Below are 24,243 nucleotides of genomic sequence, written 5' to 3'. Positions count from 1 at the left end.
CCTCAGAGTTAAAGCCAAAATAACTCCTTTTCTAACGTAATTTCCGACTGAACACATTTTGATGACATACAAGAATCAGTTTTCTTTTTACAAAAATTCATTTATTAATCATTTTAGGCCTACAGCAATTTTTAAAAATACGCTTTCAAAATCATTTCTTTACATCTGTACGTGTAGCCTACGTACTGAGTACAATATTTGTTTCTGATATGAATATTCTCATTCATCCAGGTAGTATTAATTTTAGAAAGATATCAATCTAATCCACTGGAGTATTATATTATTGTTGTTATATTAATTATGATTTAACTTGAAAAGTTTAAGGAATTTATCGTCGAGAACTGTATTTTTTAGGACCCTCCGTAGGCACGATTTTGCGGATGCAACATTTACTTTAAATGATGATGTGATTGATTCATCGTAGAATTTGTGTTTCTCATTATCAGTTCTCGCGCGTCGCTCAAATTAAAGATTGGATTGTTATTATAAATGCCTATGCATGCTTATCCGTAATGTTGGTGGTATTATACATGATATACCATTAATTGTTTTATTTTTTTATTTATTAATTTTTGTTTAAAATGTGATTACGTCATTTATGAATGTGTGAGACACCAGATAGAGGATCGGAAACAATATTATGAATTGTTGCAACGAGTTGTGCAATCTATGAGGGCGTACTTTTTAATCTCTGGAAAAAACAACACAATTAGCACCTCCACACACATGCGAGAGTAGTAGGAGGGGAGATTCCGCGAGCGAGCTGCTGTGCTAGGCCTAGCAAATAGTAAGATTTAAATCAATGTAATAATAACTCTATTTTTACTTTTATCAAAAAACATTGTAGTGTATAATACGTCGAAGGCGGAAGGCGGCCCTAGGTAGCCAGGCTAGGCTACCTACCACTACCAGAGTCTCAGACTCAGAGAGAGGATAGCTAGGCCTGGCCTGGCTGGCTGGTGGGCCGCCTCTAGCCTAAATAAGGCCTCATCTAAGATAAGGGTAGTATTACCTAGGCCTAGAAGTCTAAGCCTAACTAAAAAAAAATGTCAAATTGGCTGCCAGCCAATAAAAGGGTTTTGATTAAATTTAATCGTTTATTTTATCTTTTTATAAATAGACCTAATTAATAAGTGAAAGCATATTTTTACATTTTTGTTTCTATCTATACTATATATGGAATGGAAGTAATGATTAATTGACTTGAATTAAAACTGCAAATTTTAATTCAAGTCTCAATCGTCATTGTTCATGGGGGGGTTGGAGTGAGGATTGGTGGGTGGGAAATTCATCTTTTTAAATGCTCGACAAGCAAACAGCCCATTCACTGTGTGTCCATGTTAATTTGACCATCTCTGTCTGTGAAAATTTTCTTTGTTTTGAATGTAGTTTAAACATTTTTGTTTTCAGTTGCGATGTCTCAAGATGAACTAGCTAGACATGCTGAAGAACAGAAGAAAAGCAGAACAAACATTTCAAATCATAATATTAATACTAATAGCAGGCCAAGTGTACATGGATATAGCAGGGGGCACAACAGTAGAGGAAGGGGTAGAAACTGGACTCCTTCCAGACAACCTTTTTCATCACCAAATGACCCCATGCAGATGTATGACCATACTAACAATGGATATGCTTTTTGGAATGGTCCAATGGACAATTCCGGCCAGTATACTTATGGTGCTATGCCTTTTAGAAACACACAGGAAATGCTACATGGTAATCCCAACATGATGTATGCATATCCGCAATCAGTAGCTTACGGTGACACCACTAGTTATCAATACAATCAAGGATATATTGATTATGGCCCGCATCAGCATTTTAATGAACGTGGTTATAGCAGAGGACATGATAGTGAGTATTCTCCGCGAAATACATCTGGGAATTATAGAGGAAATGTTACTGGCAGGATTAGCAAGAATAACAATGACCGATCTAAAGGAAGGAAGAAAAACTCTGATGATGGAAAAAGCTCATTCAGTTCTGGAAGGAATCTGGATAGTCCAGGTGGTGGCATTTCTCCGGTAGTAGAAGATCAGAAAAAGCAAGAGAATCATAAGAAAAGTGTAGCTATGCCCGAAAAAGGAAAACCCAATCAAAGAAAACCAAATCGAAACAAATTTGACGAATGGAATCAGAAAATGGAAAATAAATATGGAAGAAAGGGCACAAATTCTAAAACCAACATCAAAGAAAAATTTGAAAAGGAATCGAGTGAGAAAAAGGATGGAAACAAGCAGAGTCTAGAATCTCAAACAGGCACGTTGATCGAGCAACTTACGAACCAAACGTACGAATGTATGGTGTGCTGTGATATGATCAGATCTACCGCACCTACGTGGAATTGTCAGCACTGTTTTGCTGTGTTTCATATTAAATGTATCAAACGTTGGGCCAGGTCTAATATTAGTCAACTTGAAACAGGTGAGGACGATTTTACAATAACTCTCACAAACCTCAAAATGGAATATGAAATATAAACATTTTTGCATCATAAATCATACACAAGTAAATTTTTTACAGATATCAATGAATATCAAAGTTAACAAAAGAGAAGAATAAAACTAAAAATGTTTCTAATTGGCGATGCAAAAAATAGAAATATTTTGAATAATATGCAATATTTGATTTAAATTTGTTGTTAACATTGTAAAACGATTTTATTTTTCAGAGGGGGAACTGTGGATGTGTCCAGGTTGCCGTAACTCTGTTTTTAAGATTCCACATGTATACAAATGTTTTTGTGGAAAGAGACGTGACCCTCCGAACATACCAGGAGAAACACCGCATACGTGCGGCGATGTCTGCGGTCGTAAACGAACTTCAACTCTGAAATGTCCGCATCCTTGTAATATACTATGTCATCCAGGACCTTGCCCACCATGCCCGGCAACTGTCACGGTTCATTGCCTTTGCTCGAAGGCGCAAAAGAAAGCTAGGTGCGGTTTAAAGGAAGTATACAAATGTGCCGAGGAGTGCGGGAAAATGAGGAATTGTGGGATACATAAGTGTCTAGAGATTTGTCACGCTGGTGATTGCGATCCATGTCAAGAGAAGGTCAAGCAAGGTAGGAGTATTAACTCAACGTTAACGCAACTGTGCGCAGAACTACGCTGTTATGCAGATGAGTGGGATTTTAATAATAAGAGTTCATTCTCATATAAGCAAGCTCTCAATGCCCTGCACATTATTACCTCATTTTTTTAGGGCAAACACATATGGAAACATACTTCCATAATAATGCAGCTAGTAATCAGTGCAAAGTTGTGTCTTGATCTAACCGGTAACCATTTTATACACCTGGGTGGAGACAAGTGCCTTGCCTAAGGATACAAGCAATGCGGCAAGAGTTGGATTCGAACCACGATCTCACGATCAGTAATTGCGCCACACGCCCTCACAATTTTGACGTCATCCGTTTATGTGCTTGTGCGAAAAACTCCCTAATATCAAGTTATAACATAGCATACCAACAACCCAATAATTAAAAACCATTATCAATTATTGTTTTGTTTTTCAGATTGTTTTGGGCAGCACACATCAAGAGAGGTGGTGTGTGGCGGGGAACTGGCATCAATTCCTTGTGATGAAAAAGAAAATGGAATTTACTCATGCTTGGCAGAATGTGCTAGGTACTTTTGAATGTTTAATGCAAATATAAAGTAGTCAATTCTTTTGAAATTCGACTCTTTACAACCAGGAACTTTTTTATTAAAGTCAAAGATGGTCCGAAATTAAAAAATATCATTGATATTGCATAATTGGAAAAGCAAACTTCAAATCTGTACTTGATAGAGTTGTGCAAACAAGTCAACGTGCTAGATGCAACTACAACAGGGCCAGCTTCACTATGAGTTCAAATTTAGTATGTGACAGACTACTTTGTGTAATTTATTGCAATGTCTGTCGTATGTCACTCTCCAAAAGCAAAACCAAAAAAATATTGTGTACACTTAAAAGTAGAATTCTAAATGCCAACTTTATGTCAATGACTACCAGATGTCTCTATGTAGATGGTTACCTGAATCAGTACAAGTAACTTTCACTACTTTATTTTTTCAGAGAATTGGACTGTGTCTTCCATAAATGCAAAACACCATGTCATCCAGGAGATTGTGATCCTTGTCAGCTTGGGCCTAAGAAACTGACACGATGCCCTTGTAGTCAGACCCTTCTGAGTGACCTTGGGTCATTTGTACGTTCTTCCTGTCGTGATCCGATACCAACATGCGACAAAATTTGCAATAAGCCACTAAAGTGTGGCGGAGACGGTAAGTTTGTTATTTATTTATTGCCCTCCATCTGAACCAAAAAATAGAAATCAGCGATGTCTGGTTTTAAGGTCAGCTACATAGGAATTTGGAAGTTTTCCCACAATGCCAGAGGCCTAGAACTTGTACTGTAAACTGTCCTATGTGTATGGTCATTCAATTGGTTCTAGAACTATTGACTTAGTTCTATGAATTTTGTAGATTTTGTGTGACGTCAGCACATTAAAAAAAGGCTTTACATTGAATTTACTTTGAAGAGGACTTGAGAACTAAGCTCATTTGTCCCTTTGATGTCTTAATAGCTGACAACTCTTCATTTGCAACTATGAAATCAACTTACTGTATATTTTAATGTAGATTTTAGTAAAACTATACCCACATCTTATTTGTATAATTTCATAGGCTTGGCAAATTCAGGGAGGTCATCCGCCTCTCGCCCACATATACTGTAATAAAAATCTTGCCATAAAAAAAGATTATTTTAATCAAATCCTCTTATTTCAGATGAAATTCATTTATGTCAGTCTAAATGTCATGAAGGTGAATGCCCACCGTGTACGACTGGAATAAGTAGCGTCAAGTGTCGATGCGGTAATCGCTTCATTGATACGCCATGCAATGACCTCATTAACCTTTCACCCGAGGAAAAGTTAACTTGCGATCGAAAATGCAACAGAAAAATGCACTGTGGTCGTCACAAGTGTCAGAATAAATGCTGCATTGTAAGTTGTTTTTTAGAGTGCAATATACATTATATATAAACACACATTCTAATTAACACATTTTCTACTTCATTTTGGGATATAGTTTAGTATCAAGATCACCTCGGTATATTTTTAAAGTTTACACCACGTATATACAGTTCTGAAAAGAACGGTTGAGCTTTTCAGAACTATATATACGAGGTGTATACTGCAAACTTTATATGAAAAAAAATATCTTTATATTTGTATCAGAATACCGAACATGTCTGCGTACAATCATGTGGCCGCTGGTTGTCTTGTCGAGAGCATCGTTGTGAGGAACCATGTCACCTTGGCAACTGCCATCGATGTTACAATGTCAGTAAGTACTGTTTTTTTTTTATTTGGTACTCTTAAGATGAACGAACCATGAAGCTGAAACAGCTTTATTTCAAAATAAGCTCCTAAAAACAAACAATTTAAGTTACACAAAAACATGTGAAAATACACATACACTCATTTTTTCTTATATGCATGCATATTCATGATTCCTTCTTTCAAATCCCCTCTCTGCGACAAATTAGTAATTCGAATTGTTTCTACATTTTGTGGCGTGAATCATTGCGCAACCAATCGGGAAATGATCTACAGTATGATGCGTTCTTGGGCTCGAACCTATGATCTTTAGGTCACTAATTACTAGCCTCTAGACCAGCAACTTTGCGCCGGTGGCTAGGGTTAGATTCAAGCCCAAGTAAGAAGTGGCTACAACAGGACGATAATTGAATAAGTACAGTAATTATGTATAGCATTATTTATGGATAATGCTTTATTGTGGAAGCCCTAACGGTCTAAATTAAGATTTTATATATATTATATTGCACTTTTATTATTATATAACCACATAAATGAAAAGGCAAAATTGAATGTATGCGTATAAAATAAAGCGTATAAAGATTCCCAAAGAATCCATGAATAATGGTTTTTACATGATACATTATAATCATTATTAATTTAGGTTTTGATGAGCTTTATTGTTACTGTGGTCAAGAAGTGATGTTACCACCGATTCACTGTGGAGTGAAACCTCCACCATGCAGTGAGACTTGTACCAGATCCCACCCGTGTGACCACCCAGTACGCCATAATTGCCACAGCGAGACCGAATGTCCACCCTGTACTGAGCTGTGCTCAAAGATTTGCATGGGAGGACACGAGGTAAGTTTAATTTAAGGAATTATACTGCAGTTACTGAAGTAATGATAATGTTTTGCAGTCATGTTTTATTGATTTTCATCATCATAGGTTTTATAGTTTGTTAATCAAATATTGGTTTTCAGGTCGTTACTATTTACGTATGACATATATATAATAAATTTTCAGAAAAGGAATAACATTCCATGCTATCTGAAAGAATTCACTTGTGGAAATCCTTGTGGAAAACAGCTTCCTTGTGGTCAACATCGATGTTGCAAGAGATGCCATAATGTAAGTATTTTAACACTACAAACCTACACTTTATTATGCACCATTTAAATAATTGTTTAGAATCACAGAAATGTAGGTCCTGTGCAAATGTTACCAGGCCATCCAGGCAATCAAACACAGAGATTTAATTTTAAGTTTTTCTTAAAAGAATCGAGTGTTGATGATTGATGAATAATAATTGGTAGGTTTATTCTAGAGTTTTCACTCTACATAGATATACTTATAATTTAAATCAAAGAGCTGCATAGGCAGGGTACATAGAAAAGATCAGATTAAAATAAAAAAATGTTAAAACTGCCTAAATATAAATTTATTAACACAACATTTTTCGGGCATAACCCATCATCAGGTGAAGAGAATTGTAACAAAAGGATAACATTTATTAGTCAGAATATGTTTTACAATGGATGTTACGGCCTTAAGCTCTGTCTAAACTATCAAATTTTATGTGATAAAAAAAAAAATGTGATGTGCCCATATTTGGACATGACATCATATCACTACCATATTTGAGTATATCACTACCATATTTGGGTACATCACACTTTTGAGTTTGATTTTGTAGACAGAGCTTTTAGGCAATGAGGTACTTTTCTGAATCATTCAATCATGCGTTATTGTATCAAGTAATTCATTTCTCCAGCGAAATGTTTATTGATTTTGACCGTCTTCTTTTAGGATGCATGTGATACTGAAGCTTGTACTCAACCCTGTAAGGTGGTGAGATTAGATTGTGGACATCCTTGTGGAGTGCCTTGCCATGGTGACCAGCCATGTCCTAAAACACAATGCAAAACAAAGGTACGTAAATATGGAGAACATCGGTAAAAAATGCTTTAACTATGTACATCTATATCATAGTTTTATAATAATAGTATCCTGGATTTATATAGCGCCTAATGTTGTGAAACCTCTTAGAAAGCGCTGAACATTATTACCCCAGTCATTTTTTCCTGATCAAACACCTCCCAAACATACTCCCATAATGCAGCTATACTAGTAATCAGCGCAAAGTTGTGTCTTGATCTAACCGGGTTCCCATTTATACACCTGGGTGGAGAGAGGCGAATGTAAGTAAAGTATCTTGCCTAAGGATACAAGAAATGCGGCAAGAGTTGGATTCGAACCTTGATCTCGCGATCAGTAGTCGAACGTCCAACACACTGCGCCACACGCCCTTACCAATAATAATACAGTAGTTATTTCTTATATAGCGCATAATAAGCAGACTCTCAATATATACTGAGTACTTGTACTGATCCGTATCCAAACTTGCTGTGCTTTTTCTAACAATAGGGACGAAAAAAGGACAGTTAAGGGAGGACGATGGAGATTCTGTGTTTGCTAGAGCGTAAAATCATAAACAGATGACAGTGGAATTTTCGAAACTCTAAACAACATTTGAAATTCTCATTTAATTGTTGAACTAATTAACATTTGTATCGGGTTAAAATCACTGTGTTAAAAGCAAGACATTTTGCGCTGCGTTTGAATGCGAGGCCCCTGTTTCATATGGTCCCTATGTCGGCTTGCAGTGGATGGTGTGTCTTCCCGTATTGACTAAAAACCTAAGCATGTTGTTAAAGATTTAGACTCTGCAATTCCAAACTTAATTTTCTTTGTTGTTGATTTAATATAGTACAAATTACCTGTTTATTTCTCGATTCATAGTTAACAATATCCTGTGCATGTGGAAACCGCACTGATCAAGCTATGTGTTTGCATGGGGGTGATGACACACAGATGGCACAGCTTTATCAAAAGTAAGTTCTTGGAACTTTAATTACACCCTACTATATTACTAGCTAGATTACTAGTAGTAATCAGTACCTATGGTAGTTGAAGGTAGTATACCATGGATATGGTTGTGGGTAACTTATATGTTCAAGTGCAGTATATGGAGAGCCATCTCGATAGTGCTTTGCACTCATGGCAATCCTCAGGGTGCTGCACCGCTGTCTTGTTGTCATGTATTTTTGTGCCTGAAAATTGAATAAAATAAAAATAAAAATAAAAAAAAATAAAGTAATGGGGCTAAGTATATATTTTAACATCTTCTGGAGTAAAATGTTGCATACATATTTGGTGTAATTTGTCATATAGCATAGATCCTATATGGTTCAAAACAAACCACAGCATTTTATCTATAACGATCTTACTGGATACTGCATTGACCTGCGTTGGTGGTGGCTTAGCAACAGCCATAGCGACAGTAAACAATAGATGGCCAAGCACCTGCAATACGATCACTGTTATTACTGTCAGTATACCAGTGGTAGGGCCTAGTCAAACAAATGACAAAAAACATAGAAAAACTGACAGGATCGTATGATCGATATAAGCATTTAGCTCTCAAATAAATCAGACATTGATTACCTTAAGGTTTGAAGAAATCACCACAAAAAGTAGTAAAAACTATTCAGAAGAAAAAATCGAACAAACCACTCCAATCAAGCGTGAATACACACGATTATGAACTACTGTATACTAATTACAACTAGCTTTTAAAAGAATCCATTGAAAGATACAGAAAGTATATATTCTAAAGGCTATCTTGTGTAGTGCAGGTGTGTTATTGGTGGTTGTTATGATTAAAATTCATTTTACTTCATAGCAAGCCATTGGTCATGGCTCACTGCATTGCGTCCCAAAGGTAAAAGCTTCTCCTGAACCTTATTATGTTGACCAGGTCTGTGTCAAGCCATGGCCAGCCTAACTTTTTAGAGCATGGATTACCAGCCCTAGGCAGGCCAGAATCAAAACTGTAAATTTTCGATATCAGATTCAACTGTTGTGTTTAAGGTATTAAAGGTGGTGGATACAATGTAATTATAAATTCTATCTCGCAGGCTAACAACTTCAAACTTGGCTAGCAAGATTCATGAGCTAAAGTCTGGTGAGTCTATGGATATTAGCAGTCTGATGGCCATTACTGATGGGCGCAAGACAAGACAGTAAGTACCTTTCGTTTTCAACTTGATAAATATTTATTTAATCCATATAGTGCTTTTCTTTTGCTTCATATCATGTAGAGCTATAACTAGGTTTCCATCCGATCCCGAAGTCCTTGATTGTTTCTACTGCACTCCCTAAGCCACTACAAAACTGTATTGAAATTTCTCTACATCATCTAGTGATAAGGTCCCAAACTTAAAAAGCGCCCTCGTTATTTTGAGGAGGATTTTGAATTTCTTATTTATTTACCGAGTAATGTTCTGTGGCTGTGTGTGTACTAGTACACCGTGGTAACCCCCTACTCTTCTCGAAAGATGTACTAGGTTCTTTAAAGTGCACATGAGCTAGAACTGGACCTACAGTTTATCGTCCTTATCCGAGATGACTTCTTCTACCACCAGAACCATGTAGCGAGTGAGGATCGAACCCTTGCCGATGTTATGGCTATGTAATTACGGTTCTGCTGTCTTAACCGCTCGGCCATTCACTACAGGATCATCTTTTTTCTCTCCATTATTGTAATCAGTTTTTACTATTGGGGTTGATTAATTAAAACATTGCTTAGCAAAAAATGTTTTCAAATAAATATCTATCATATTTTTCAGAAATCTTAGATGACAAAGTTTTTTACGTAAGATAAAATAACTGGTTTTATTAATAAATCTTTATATCTTTTTTAATATAGTATTACCAGGTATAAATAAATGTCATTGAGCTGTGTCCCGGTATTACCGGGTATGGGAAAAACAATAATTTAATCGTATTTGCCTATAATATATTGCACACTCTATAATTTGTCGATAAACTTGAATTCATTAAAACTATTTTTTAGCACAACATGTGCCCTCTATATGTGTTAATACTGTCTTGAAATGTTGATTTCACCTTGCGCCTTCATCACATGTTATAATCATTTCGACCTTGGAAAGTTGTATTATTAGCTATAATGGCATATAAACATCCTCCAGTTACCAAATTTTACCCGCCCCAATTCTGAAATAATCGTTAGTTTTTCTATAACTAATAGAGATGTTTTTGGAAAATGTCTTTTTTCTACGATTTTGACCCAAAACTTTGATTTATGCGTAATTTTTTTATGAAACTATAAAAATAATTCAAATTGTTTGATATTTTTATTTGTTATACATAACTTCATCAGTATCCAAAGGGAAAACCATATTCCATAAGAATTTCTTATAGAAAACTATAGAAAAAATAGTTTTTATCATTGAATTGACAAAAAACAAAAAAAAGTACCATCATGATTAAATTGATTGCTTATGGCTATAGTAATCAAATAGTACTGTATATGTGGAAACAAAGAAAGATTTTTTGTTTGCCATGATAGTTTCCCCTGTGGGTATACCCTTATTAAAATATTTTGGTCTATTTATTATAGCTATAAATAGCATCTTGTTATAAATAAAAAACACATTCAATGCCTCATGTGTCCAATTATTTGTATGTAATAAACATGTTGTGTTCTTGTGTTTTATGACAAAAACAACAATGAATTATTTGACCTCCATTCAAAAAGGTTTTAACGGTTCTAGATCATCATAAATAATATATAATATAATACAAATGTTTTTGTTGTTCATTCATTCATTATTAGAAACACAAAATGTAACAATATGTTTTTAGTAATGAAATTGCTCGATTTATATCTTTTTTTAAAAACTTTTTTTTGTGAAGACACTTTTAGAGGAAGAATACCACAATAAGCCTTGATTGCAATTACATAATTTATTATTATGACATTAAATTCATTTGTAGGGTAAAGCCATCATTTGTAATTTATGTTTAAACAATCGCAACAAATTAAAATTGTTACCCATATTTTTAAGTTGTATACAAATTTTTTTTTGAAACCTGCAAAAAGTAATAACTTAATTTACACTAGAAGAAAAACATGGGCTTCACTCTCAACTTTCAACTCGCTAGTTGCATCAACAGTTTTTCTTTGATTGTACAGCATCTTTTTTACCAGAGACAGCTAAAGGCCATTTTACACAGATGAACGGTAACGGTAGGCAGAAAGCTGTGTAGCTTATCCCACATAGAATCTGTATCTATCCTCAGCGGAAACCGCATTTCCGCTGCGTTAGATGTTACTAAATGGTCATGAAATAACATAGATTCTATATCTTTATTACCGTTACTACTCGTCTGTGTAAATTGGTCTTTACAGTAAAGAATTTATCACATTTGTCCCATAAATTGATTAAATTTATCCCAGAAACTGACAAAATATTTCACCGGAAAAAAGCTAAAACACTTTATATTACCATAAAAAGTTTAATCTTGTTATATTTAATTACCGCCTATTATGTGATATTTTGAACAATTAAATCAATATGTTTAGTACATTTGTCCAGTGTACATTCCATAAATTAATTAAATTTCTCCTAGAAACTGACAGAATATTTCACCGGAAAAAAAGCTAAATTAAAATGCTTAATATTACCATAAAAAGTTTAATCTTATAATTAATGATCGCCTATTGTGTGATATTTTGTAACAATTTAAAAAGAAATATTTATATAAAATATTTTATTGTCGTTAAAATTAATTTGTAACATATTTTTTATAGTAGGAAATAATTTATATTTTAATAATTCTTCTTTTATGACCTAATAACTCGTAGATAAGAAAATTCTTTTTTTGTTGTAAGGGCGTGGGAACTCATTCATGTTTGCACGGTGTGTAACATCATGTCATTTTTGTGAACAATTACCTTTGTTTAACATCACATATCTTATGGTTTAATAGTAGGTTAACAACATCTTACTTTGTTAACAGTCATTTTATTTTTTCACCCCCATTGTTAAGATTTTGTTTTTGAGGTCACATTTTTTTTGTGTACCTGGCAATAAAATAATTAAATGGTCTTTGTCCGCTTCTTTTTGTTTGTAAAGTATTTTAATATTTGTATTCGGGAAGTTAAAAAAAAATTAACCATCAATCAATCATTTCAACTTAAAGCTATTTTCACATCGCGCGCCCTGGGAAAAATATCGCGAGTGTTGAGCATGCTTTCACACTGAGCACGAATTTGGTTATCAGTTGTCAAGCGAGGTCATTTATGCTCACTGCTGATTGGATGAAATAAAAAAATCATATGATTTTAGAAAACAAATGGCTTCTTGATCCATCGCTAAGAATTCGGACCCCAAGTCAAAACGAATTCAAATCTGGTGCGAACGATCCTATGCACGATATTTTTCTCAGGACACCGGACCAAATACGGGGGCGATGTTAAAGTTATGCATACTTATATTTATGCTTATTGTATTTACTGACCGTATTATACAATCTTGCAACAAAATATCTCAATATTTTAGGCTTGACCACCTTGATGTTCTTCTTCCATATTTAATTACAGTAAATTAATATTGCAAACAAATTTCAAACACAAGTTTAACTTTAACTGGGCCAGTAATATACATTTTTTCTGACCCAAATTCAATTTTGCGTGCCATCCATAAAAACAAACGTTTCTGTGAAAAGCTACAGTAGTTGCTATTACTTCTGTCGTAGGTTATCATTGACCACCAGACTTGTCCTGGAACAAACTCGTAGGTTATCTGACCATTGACCACCAGACTCGTCCTGGAAAAAACTCGTAGGTTATCTGACCTTTGACCACCAGACTCGTCCTGGAACAAACTCTGAATTAGATAGCGTCCTTATTGGCCCTAACAAATATTAAATCACTCCTTTTGAATAAATCTAAAAAACATTTTCTTTTATTAATTGCATTTGCAAGCTGAACATTGTTCTTGATTTTTTTTTTCCTTGTTTTGTTATGCTTTGTATTTGCTTTTCTTTTTCAAAGGTTCGCACGCAACAAGAAATAATTTTCTTTTGTGTAGACTACCTATACAACACATAGTCTACCATTTGTTAAAGATATATTGTCCCCCTGTAAAAATAATGTTTTTAATTTGTTTATAATAAAATATTAAATATCTTATCTTATATTAAAAAAACATTGTCTTGCTTATTATTAATATTAATTGCATTTACAAACTGAGCATTATTCTTTTTTTTGTTGTTGTTGTTGTTTTGTTATGCTTTATATTCGCTTTTCTTTCTGAAAGGTTCGCACGCTACAAGAAATAATTTTCTTTTTGTGTTGACTTCCTATACAACACATCATAATATCTACCATTTACAAAGATATATTGTCCCACTGAAAAAATAATGTTTTGAAATCTTTTGCGGCTGCAGTTAGCGTATTATTTACTTTAACGATGTAATGGGCCCAGAAAAAATTTTTTTTTACAATTTTGTTGTTGAATATGCCATTTTAAAGTCACATAAACTATTCACTGGATTGAAACAAAATTATTTACCTGAAAAAATGTAATTTAAAGCAAAAAATCATCAAATCAATCATCCACAGCCAATGGGTTTTTGGTTGAATATAACCCATTTTATAATATAAGTGAAAACATTATATTTTAGGTTTTTTTGTAACTTTGGTAAAACTACTAAAAATGGCCTTTTAAAAGTGTAATTTTATTTATCTTCTTCATCTTTAAATTTTCCACAATATTAAATGTGTGTGCACTACAGTAGTAGTAAACTTTACAATATTTGTGGTTTGATTCTAACTATTCTTTGTTGCAATTGTTTTGATAGGAAGTACTAAAAGGAAATCAAAAATAATGAAAGAGATGTTTTAAGGAAGTTAGGAAAATAAAAAAATTGACTTATTATTATTATTTATTAGGTCAATAATGAAATATGATTTTTTTCTACAATATTTGACCTTGACCATGTTTACATAGGAAACAATTTGACATGATATTTAGCCGACATTTTTACAACTTTACCAAGAATTATTAAAATAATATTTTTGTGAATCTCGGATATTGATGGTATAAATACCATACCTGACACAATTAGGTATTTTGACCTAATTCAAATTTATTTATTGTCCTGATTCGAATAAGTTCGCTGATTTGAATAAGTGCCTTGATTCAAATGATTAGAATCAGTGCCCTGATTCAGATAATTGTCCTGTTTTAAATAAGTCCCCTGATTTGAATAAGTGCCCTGATTCAAATGATTAGAAATTACCTGATTCAAATAATTGTCCTGTTTTAAATAAGTCCCCTGATTCAAATAAAGTCACCTGTGTTTTTTATTAATTGGTAATTCAAATAAGTGCACTTATTTGAATAAGTCTCCTGTTTTTTTTATTAATTGGTAATTCAAATAAGTGCACTTATTTGAATAAGTCTCCTGTTTTTTTTATTAAGTGGTAATTCAAATAAGTGTACTTATTTGAATAACTCTCCTGTTTTTTTTATTAAGTGGTAATTTAAATAAGTGCACTTATTTGAATAACTCTCCTGTTTTTTGTATTAAGTGGTAATTCAAATAAGTGCACTGATTCAAATAAGTCTTCTGTTTTTTTATTAAATGGTAATTCAAATAAGTGTCCTGTTTTGAATAAGTGCCCTGATTCGAATAAGTCTCCTGTTTTAAATAAGTCCCCTGATTCGAATAAGTCTCCTGTTTTTTTTATTAAGTATTTTAATAGTTCAGTTTATTCCATAAATAATTAAGCAATTTGAATCTAAAGATTTCATTTTTTCCCATTTAATTAAGTAATGATCACTACAACAGGCTAATCTTTTTTCCATCAGGATCACCAATTGTATTCATCAATTATTAATAACCATGTATGGTAATAGCACATATTCCCTCAAAGGTTATAATGTAATGTCCTACATTAAGGCCTTGTTCACACTGATGTAGTTGCAGTGTTTTAATAGCATACAATGCTATGTCTATATTAAAGTCAGCGTTTTAGTGTATAATGTGTCTTAGAATTCTGAACCATATTGAATACAATACTATACAATAGTGGAAAACACTTTATAGCTAACTTATTTAAAATTATTATTCCCTACAAACTTCTTTGTTTTTTTTATTGTGTTACCCTTTGACTATAACTTTAAGTCACCGCTTCAGAATCAATTCTACTTTCAATATTCCTTTTAGCTTTTAGAGTTAATGTCTTGTATTAATAATTATTTTATTTTTAGAATAAATCACAATAATTATTTTGTTTTTAATCCAGAGTTAGATATTTATTATAGCAACAATTTACCTATGTTTCATAGGTTACTATGTACAGTAGTTAATATTGAAATGTTCGTTCTGTATTCCCTCCTGTAAATTGTGAACATTAAGTTTACTATTGGCTTGGAAAAGAAATTTAAATAAAAATTGTAATAGTCATAGTAGAACATAGTCTCTGGAAAACGTATATTTTTATTTTTTTCACCGGCACTTAATTTAATTCGCAGTAGAGCATGTTAAGGTTGCCTAGAAGAATTTTTTAGAAATTAGGTGCATGTTTTGAATTATGTAGATAAAAACGCTCCAAATTCTGTACCATATGACTATATAGTCTCAACTGGGTATAACATAAGTGGGGTGGGATTATATTCAGGTTGCAATGTCTGTGTCTGAATATAGTTTAATTGTAGGGTGGGATTACACTTGAGCATGGGATTATACTGGTCATATCAAGGCAATCTGACAACAGGACACTGAGCTTGACTTGCCAAGATTGGAACTCTTAACAGTCCTTTGATCTTATGTCTGGCAAATAACAACAGTACTGTACTATGTACATATTCTCTGACGAGTGGTGTCTGTTAACAGATCATGTCGCAGCCACAGATAAAACCTTTGATCTCCGGAGCTCAGCATCCTGATTGTTAGATTGCCTTGGTCATATACAGTACAGTTATGAACAAACTATAATAAAGTGTTCTAACAGTGCTTATTTGAATCATTTACACAGTATTCTAAACCTTCAATTGATACAGTTAATAGGTACCAAAAATAATTGAAAATCAAAGTTTATGAGCTTGGGTTTGTTTGCCAACATATGTACTTCTCTCAAGTATGACTTCTTGTTCGTAATTATATCATCAAATTAAATTTTTTATTAGGAAACATGGAGGTTATTAGTTTAAATTTTGATTTCTTTTGCAGATTGGAATGTAATGAAGAATGTGCCCTGATTGAGAGAAATAAGTAAGTGTTACCGCATGCATTACTTTTTTCTAATAAATTTGACACGTGTTAAGATGCTGCGGAAATCAGTAAAAATGTTTCAATTCCATTACTTCAAATATAATCAGCACAAAACGGAAATTGAAAATGTCTATATAAATAGTAATACTTAAGATGAAAGTTGTACCGAAAATATTTTAAACAAAATATTGTTTAATTCATTTTCAGACGTTTTGCACTAGCTCTTCAAATAAAGAATCCTGATTTTTCATCTAAGATCGGTCCTCCAAATTATACCGAGTTTCTTAAAGAACAAGCAAAGTAAGTGCCGCATATTTGTTCAAATTATTTTTCATTCACAAAAAAAAAATCATAAAAATACTGCTTTATAAATTATATATGTCATTTAACAGGAAAATTTAGTGTTTCAAAAATAGTTAAATTTAACGAAGTAGCATTTACAAAATTTAGAAACCAATAAATAAATTATTTTAAAAAATTACACAATTTAAACAATATTTCTACTGACTCACAAAAGTTGTGCTCATGAAACAAACTCATTTCCAGATAGTCTGAACTGGCCCTTAAGAAGCAGTGCTTCCTGTGTCTGCCTCACATTCACCTTTGACAGTCTGAATGGGTAGTGTCTTTATTGGAAACAATGTTATTTTGTGACATAGAATAGCAGGATAGGTCTGTTTATATTACATTGATATTGACTGTCTGCATATCCATAATTTAGTGCGGTTTATTTAACTTTTACACTGAACTGTTCCATCAAGTATGTCTTCCTTTGTATGTCTTGTAATTGTCACATACTAACCCAACAACACCTGTAATGTAATCACCTACAGAACTTATTAATCATCTAGATAAGGATATGTTATTACATTTTTACTCATCACATAGCAATTAAAATGAACCACTCCTATCCTTGTAAAGTGGTTGGGTTTTACTTTCCAGATAAAGAAGTTCATGTGGTTTTCTAGATATGATATTTTATTAGGCTTTCTTTTTCTGGAAGAAATTCTTTTTAATTGTTCAAAATTATTACATTTTTACTCTTCACATAGCAATTTAAATGCAGTCACCACTCCTAGGCTTGGAAAGTGGTTAGGTTTTACTTTCCAGATAAAGAAGTCCATGTGGTTTTCTAGATATGATATTTATTACACTCTATGAAATAAATTCTTTATATTGTTCAAAATGCATTTTTCTGTAAACCATAGAAAACTCCTATATTTTGAGCAGCCTCACAAACTCCCCCCCCCCCCTCCAACCCCTCAACCTCTCAACCTATCCTATTTATATGCTTTTAAAAATAGCTAAAATATTTAGATTTGATATAGATTGTAGATGATCGTTTGCTTCTGTATGCTATTTCAAGCTTGGACCATTCTTGCACCTAAACAATATCTGATTTTCTATGCAAAGATAAACAGTAAGATACCTGCGGCAAATCTATTATTCTTGTGTATGATAATTTACAGAAACCTATACCAAGTCGTCTATTAGAGTTTGCCCACATGTTTCCTCTTGTTTATTGCCGAAAAAACTGTGGGATGTAGGAAAGGAGTTTTTCTATGATGTATCAGACTTGGTTTTGTCTATGATAACATGTTAATAATATTATTCTAACATTCATGTTTCCGTTTTTGGCTGCTAGTAAGTGAATGGCATCATTGACATTACAGTCTATCATACAACTTATTGGTTGTTTGATAAGGATCTTTTTCCCGCACCTCTTCCAACAATTGTTTATATAAGAGCTTTTAATTGTTCTACCCTTGTAATAAAAATGACCTAGATAAAGTACATTTAACAAGTTCCATAACCAAGTACATTGCAATGATTCTTAATATAAATTTTAAGCAGTTTATATAAGAGAGAGTGAACAACTGTAAGTATGAATAGAGGGTTTAACATCAGATTTATTACTTCAGCCATGATCTATGGTGAATCACTTTCTTATCTGTGATTACATTGAAGTTCACTCTCTAGTTTAAAATTATATATTATAACTCTTTGGTTTTAAAAAGATTGATTTTTGTTGTTTTGCTATTTGAATGTTTTGTGATGAATTGTCCACCAGCAAACATTTTGCCATTCATTCCATAAATGATCACACATGCTGGTAGACATACATTTGCTGACCGTTCATTTGCTGACTGGTCATTCTCTTGCACAGATCCATCCTTATGGAATGCTCGTCCACAATCAATCAAGAATGCCAACTCTATTGACATCTTCAAACAGTTGCTGAAAACCATCTCTATCCCATAGTATATGAAATGATGTAATTTCTACCTAGTTCGGGCCTTGTGGTCTTAGCGCTTTAGAGAAAATTTTTCTAATTTAAGCTTGGTTCCCACTAGCGATACAACGCAAGGACGTAACGCAATGTAAATGATTTGACCAATGACAATCGATGGATTATTCGAACAGTGGCTTGTCATTGGTCAACTCGCTTGTGTTGCACGTACGTCCTTGAGTTGCATCTCTAGTGGGAACCACGCTTAAGGTAAACCAAGAGATTGAGCTGATAATAAGTTGTTTTGAAACTGTTTATTGTTTTCCAGAAATCAGCCCCAGTTTGTAAGTTCAGTTGAAGAAGCAATCAAAGATGTGGTTCATTCAGCTCAACAGGTAAAGGCTTTTAATAAATAACTTCACAAATATTTAATCCACTTCATGAATATTTAATTCACTTCATGAATATTTAATTCACTTCATGAATATTTAATTCACTTCATGAATATTTAATTCACTATATATAATTCGCTATGAATATTATATTATCGCCAATGTTTAATTAAGTTTGGTTGAAGAAGCGTTTTCACCTTTATAATAATAAATTTTAATCGTAGAAAATAATTATAGGGATTAAAACAAAACCTTGTTCACATGGATATATTTAATTAATTTCAATTCATGAATATTAAAATGAGATGGTAATTATAAAGTTCAAACTTTTTATGTGTCAATATTAAGTACTTGATAATATCCTTAAGTAATAGATATTAACTACATAATAAAATTTATCTCCTTATCTGTGAAACTTGAACAATAAACCGGAAGTTAAGATTGTACTATCGATAACAAATTGTTCTGAAGTTAAGCATTTTTTAATTTTGCTTTTCATTTCATTTTTAAAATTTCCATTTCATTTATTTTACCTGAAATATATATGAAAATATAATACAACCAACAAATTAACCTCAAAAACCAGACAGAGACAGGATTCTCAAAAAGTGAATTTAATCACTATCTAGTAGGTTCCTAATTGCACGTTTCATAGGCCTATCTGTCACAAGTGCAGCCCTAGACACCGTTCAGACAATAAACAGAAAAAGTACAACAGTAATGAACAAGATGTACAGTAATTAAATGATATTTAAATTTAAAAACCACCTGGCATTGATGGCTAGTGCTTTAAACGGTAACTCTGGGTTTCAAATTTATATTGAAATGACATTGATAATAATAACCTTATAACTATCTTTAATGTTGTTAAGATAGAAGATGACCGTCATTTTTGTATATATTAAGAAAAAAGTATATAAACCAAAGAACAATCAGTTTTACATAGGAAATAGTTTTTTTTATTACAAATATTACACCTGGTTTAGTGATTGTAAATCATGTTCTATCTTATAACATGAAAAATTAAATGTTGTTGCAACCCTTTAGTATTGTAGAGCCTTTTCCTCTATTATGCAAAATGACCCATTCACAACCCCTGACCTACTTTCACATGGAAGATGAATTGATGCAAGTTGGTAAAAGAGACAATGACATTTTGTAATGTAAACATTAAAAAAAATTCAACACATGAATTATCTTTTTGTTGATAAAGATGACAGATTTTCAATCTTTGTAATCAAGACTAAAACCATACTTTAGTTGGTGCTTTTAAGAAAAAGCACCTTATCGTAATATTTTCATCTATTTAAGAGAAAAAACAGGCTTGGTCCTTCGTACAACATCAATCAAAGTTTGCAACTAACACTTTAGTAAATGTAACACCTAGACAGATGACAGAACTGTGGAGAAGTGGGAGTTGATATTAAATGTCAAGTCTCATTTATTATCATTTGTTTTAGGAAAAAAACATAGAAATTATGTTTGCTCTGTTGGCGGAGCACAATATCCAACGGACACAACACGAACTCAAAAACAGAAACATTACAAACAAGTGTCTACATCATGTTTAAGGCTCTAATAGATCCTGGAAAGAAACTATTTGTAAATCGTGCCTTATTGGAGATAACTAAATGAAATATCATGCATGTTTTTTTTAATCTGTCTAAATAATTTTGTACTAGTTCTTAAGGGACCATGTCAAGATGATTCTACTGCAGTTATTGCAGTAACTTACATTCTGTTTACTCTGTAACCTGTTGTTATTTAGCAGTCTTTGTTCCTGTTGTTATTTAGCAGTCTTTTTTCAAGATTCACACTGTACTGGTGTAGTCCTCAAAAACTTCTACATTAATAAAAAATACATACATTATTGCAAAATAACTGTACTGCAGTAACTGCAGTAGACTATTACAATTATGTTTTATTGTAATGCCAGAATAAATAATATTGAGTAATTAAACTTTAAATGTCTTCTTCATTCATGCAAAAGATGTAATCAGTGGTTTGTACTGTAATCCCAAGTTTGCTTTCTTTTTAATTACAGTACAGTACAGTAAGGGACCCATTGGTTAAAAGTTTCTAAGTCGCTTACAACAATTATAAAGAAAATTTGCTTGTAATTTCAGTCAAAACAGCCAAAACGTAGTCACTCATTTCAACCAATGAACCGCGACAAGCGACGTGTTGTCCATGAACTTGCAGAATTCTATGGTTGTCAAGGTCAGAGCTACGACAAGGAGCCGCAGCGAAGCGTTGTTGTCACTGCTTCAAAGTAAGTGTTGTAAAATCAAACATCTGTAAAATATTATTCGAAAAGATCATTTGTTGTATTTTTGTGTTTATATTTGCTTATGAATTTGAATTCTGAGTGTTCATTGGTCAAAAGATGTACTGTACCTTTATTGTCTTGATAATGTGTGAAGTGAAAAAATAATTTGAAAAATAATGTACTGTATATAGATTTTAAAAAAAAAGAAATTGTAAACTATGTCATTTTGAATCTTCTTTCTTAGGGACACATGCTTCTTGCCCTCTGTCAGCTTGATGGATGTTGTTCAAAGAGGTGCACGCAAGAAACCCCCACCATTGGCACCAACCCTCACCCATACAGATGTTGTTCAAAGCAAGTATGTTAAATTTTTTTTTTTATCAATAACTATATTTACTAACAATTTCACTGTTAATAACTTTTTTTGGTTGAAGGATTTATCCTCAAAATTGTTTGATATGTGCCTAATTTTGTTAAAACATCAAGTTGAGAAAGATGAGAAATTAAACATTATAATGGAGACAGCAAGCCAATCATGAAGTTTCAGATAAATCCTGGATACTTCATGTCAACTCTGCAGACTTTATGTCCGGAGACTTCAGAATAATTCTAGAGACTTCAGGACAATTCTGGAGACTTCAGGACAATTCTGGAGACTTCAGGACAACCCTGGAGACTTTAGATCAGCCCTGGAGACTTCAGGACAATTCTGGAGACTTCAGGACAATTCTGGAGACTTCAGGACAATTCTGGAGACTTAAGGACAATTCTGGAGACTTTATGTCAATTCTGGAGACTATAGGACAATTCAGGTCAATTCTGGCTCATAATAATTCTCTATAAATATACATTTTGCATCCTTTTAATAATGTTTACTTCCTTCTTGTTGCATATTAAGAATGGTGGTCACATAAAAATAGGAAGCAATTAGTATAGCAAATCACAAATTTACTACTCATGTTTAACAATACTCTATTATTTATACACATTTAAAGGGCAAAACAATACAGAATTTATTTACGTTTGACAATAACATTTTGGTTTTAATCCTCAGAAATTGCTTAAAACTGAACTCTAAATAATAATAATAATTAAGCGCCTTCAGCACCTTCGGTGGCGAAGTGCGCTCTAGAAATCTTTATTATTAGTATTAGTACTATTATTAATATCTTGAACTATTTTGTTACTACCATGTTCTGTATTGTTACATTTTTGCACAATCATCTGTACTGATTTTCTGCATTTTTGTTTGGCGTGTTCATTGTAAAATTTTAATCCAGTTTTCCTTGTTTACATTATCGTTAATTCGGTTTCCTTATTGGTTACAAGAAGAGGAAAATACTGATACGTTTCCCACACATCAAATATTTTTAGTAACAACATGTATCCAAATTAGAAAATCTTTCACCACCATTGATGAATTCGTACTATAAATTGGGTTTTCTTTGTATATTAACCACTCATTGGTTTTAATATAACCTTGCTAGTTACTATTAATTAACCCGGATTATGTCTGTAATAATTAATCACAAAGTCAGGTGTTGCCATACCCTGACATAATTGTATTGAATACAAAATCATAAAGTTACAGCAAAAAAAAAACTGATGAAATAATTTAGTTTTAGGGAAATTTTCTCCTACAGTATGTGGGAAACAGTCAGGGTGAAAATGTAAGGGAAGCAAATGTCCTGGGGAAACCAACCTAGCACCAAATGATGTGCAGTTGTCTTGTCAATTTTTTTGTTAATGTGCAATTTTGATGTTCCATAATAGTTACTCACTTTGACCAAAAATTTGATTTAAAAAGATCATTTACCTGAAAAAACTGTAATTTAAAGCAAAGAATAGTCAAATTTGGTTTTTGGTTGAATTTAATTTAATTGTTTTGTTTTTTTTTATAGACGAAAACATTTTTTTTTCTGTGGAAGTGATTATTATTATTAAAACTACAAAATGGCCTATTACAAATCTGATTAAATATTAATCTTCATTTTTGATTTAGGGGACAGACAATACATCTTTAATAATTAATATGTTGACATTATAGCAACAGCTTTCATGCTGAACTTTTTAAGGGTTCATGTACAGAGGTTTGTCTGTTAATTGTAAAAGAGGAGTTTCCGAAAATAATATATCCACATTTTAATATATCCTGTTCTTTACAGGTACACACCACTTGGTTCTGCAAAGAACTTAAAATCATCTGACGAGGTGGCAAAAAAAGATTCAGAAAAGAAGCCAGAAATTACAGATTATTTTGATATGACATAATATAAATAAGGAAATGTTTAATTTAATTTAAATTTTCATATAATGTAATACCTAAAATTCAAGAATATATCTTTAATACAATTATCAAAAAATAAATTTACGTCAGTTAATCAATTAAACCACATTAAAAGAGAATAAAATACTACATTTAATCAAATAAACGGCACAGGGACTAATTTGTTTATAGCATAGCAAAAACCTATTAAAAACAACCCGACTGCTACATATAAGATTACATAGCAAAAATAAAAACTATGTTTCTATGCTCAGAATTAAGTTTGCAATTTTGCTAGATCATGTAAGTTCAAATAGCATTGTGTTATAGAAAATATTCCAAAAGATGTTATATGTAACTAGTAACTAAACTAGGGCATTTATTTCGAATAACTGGTAATAATATAACAAAATATCACTTGTTTAAACCTAATGAAAATGTAATAAATAATGAAAAATGGATATTATGTCTATGTAATTTTAATTTGAGGTTAATTGCACGCCATGTGACCCACAATCGTCCAATCAAATGACAGGAATTTATTTATTTATTTAGGTGTTATATAATATGATTTAAGTAATAATGTAAACAATAATTGCATTGTTTTATTGTAATGATATC

The 24,243-nt window shown here is 32.5% G+C and overlaps 1 protein-coding gene across 2 annotated transcripts; it reads left to right on the top strand.

Moving 5' to 3' along the window:
• Window positions 1–733: 733 nt before the first annotated feature.
• On the top strand, window positions 734–24,083 carry LOC144841285 (transcriptional repressor NF-X1-like). Of its 2 annotated transcripts, none has more exons than XM_078697558.1 (18): window positions 734–787; window positions 1,411–2,427; window positions 2,675–3,070; window positions 3,524–3,635; window positions 4,066–4,274; window positions 4,779–4,996; window positions 5,231–5,339; window positions 5,976–6,175; window positions 6,341–6,445; window positions 7,124–7,246; window positions 8,117–8,208; window positions 9,295–9,399; window positions 16,424–16,465; window positions 16,673–16,765; window positions 19,024–19,090; window positions 21,214–21,359; window positions 21,601–21,714; window positions 23,522–24,083. In XM_078697558.1, exons 2-18 carry the CDS (start codon window positions 1,416–1,418, stop codon window positions 23,625–23,627), a joined length of 3,249 nt encoding a protein of 1,082 aa, XP_078553684.1. In that variant the 5' UTR covers window positions 734–787; window positions 1,411–1,415; the 3' UTR covers window positions 23,628–24,083. The 2 variants fall into 2 exon arrangements, with proteins under 2 accessions (XP_078553684.1, XP_078553686.1); XM_078697560.1 differs by having other exon boundaries at window positions 749–804.
• Window positions 24,084–24,243: the final 160 nt, after the last annotated feature.

The sequence above is a fragment of the Antedon bifida genome, chromosome 4 (assembly GCF_963402885.1).
Source record: "Antedon bifida chromosome 4, ecAntBifi1.1, whole genome shotgun sequence".
In the NCBI taxonomy this organism is placed as follows: domain Eukaryota; kingdom Metazoa; phylum Echinodermata; class Crinoidea; order Comatulida; family Antedonidae; genus Antedon; species Antedon bifida.
The sequence above is the reverse complement of the archived record's forward strand: the minus strand, read 5'-3'. Positions and strand labels throughout refer to the sequence as shown.

Bases quoted from the DNA above. Each gene is read 5' to 3' on its own strand.
- LOC144841285 (XM_078697558.1), top strand. From the start codon at position 1,416: ATGTCTCAAGATGAACTAGCTAGACATGCTGAAGAACAGAAGAAAAGC. The intron at 16,466-16,672 runs GTAAGTGTTACC...ATTCATTTTCAG, and splicing joins GCCCTGATTGAGAGAAATAA to ACGTTTTGCACTAGCTCTTC. The intron at 21,360-21,600 runs GTAAGTGTTGTA...CTTCTTTCTTAG, and splicing joins GTTGTTGTCACTGCTTCAAA to GGACACATGCTTCTTGCCCT.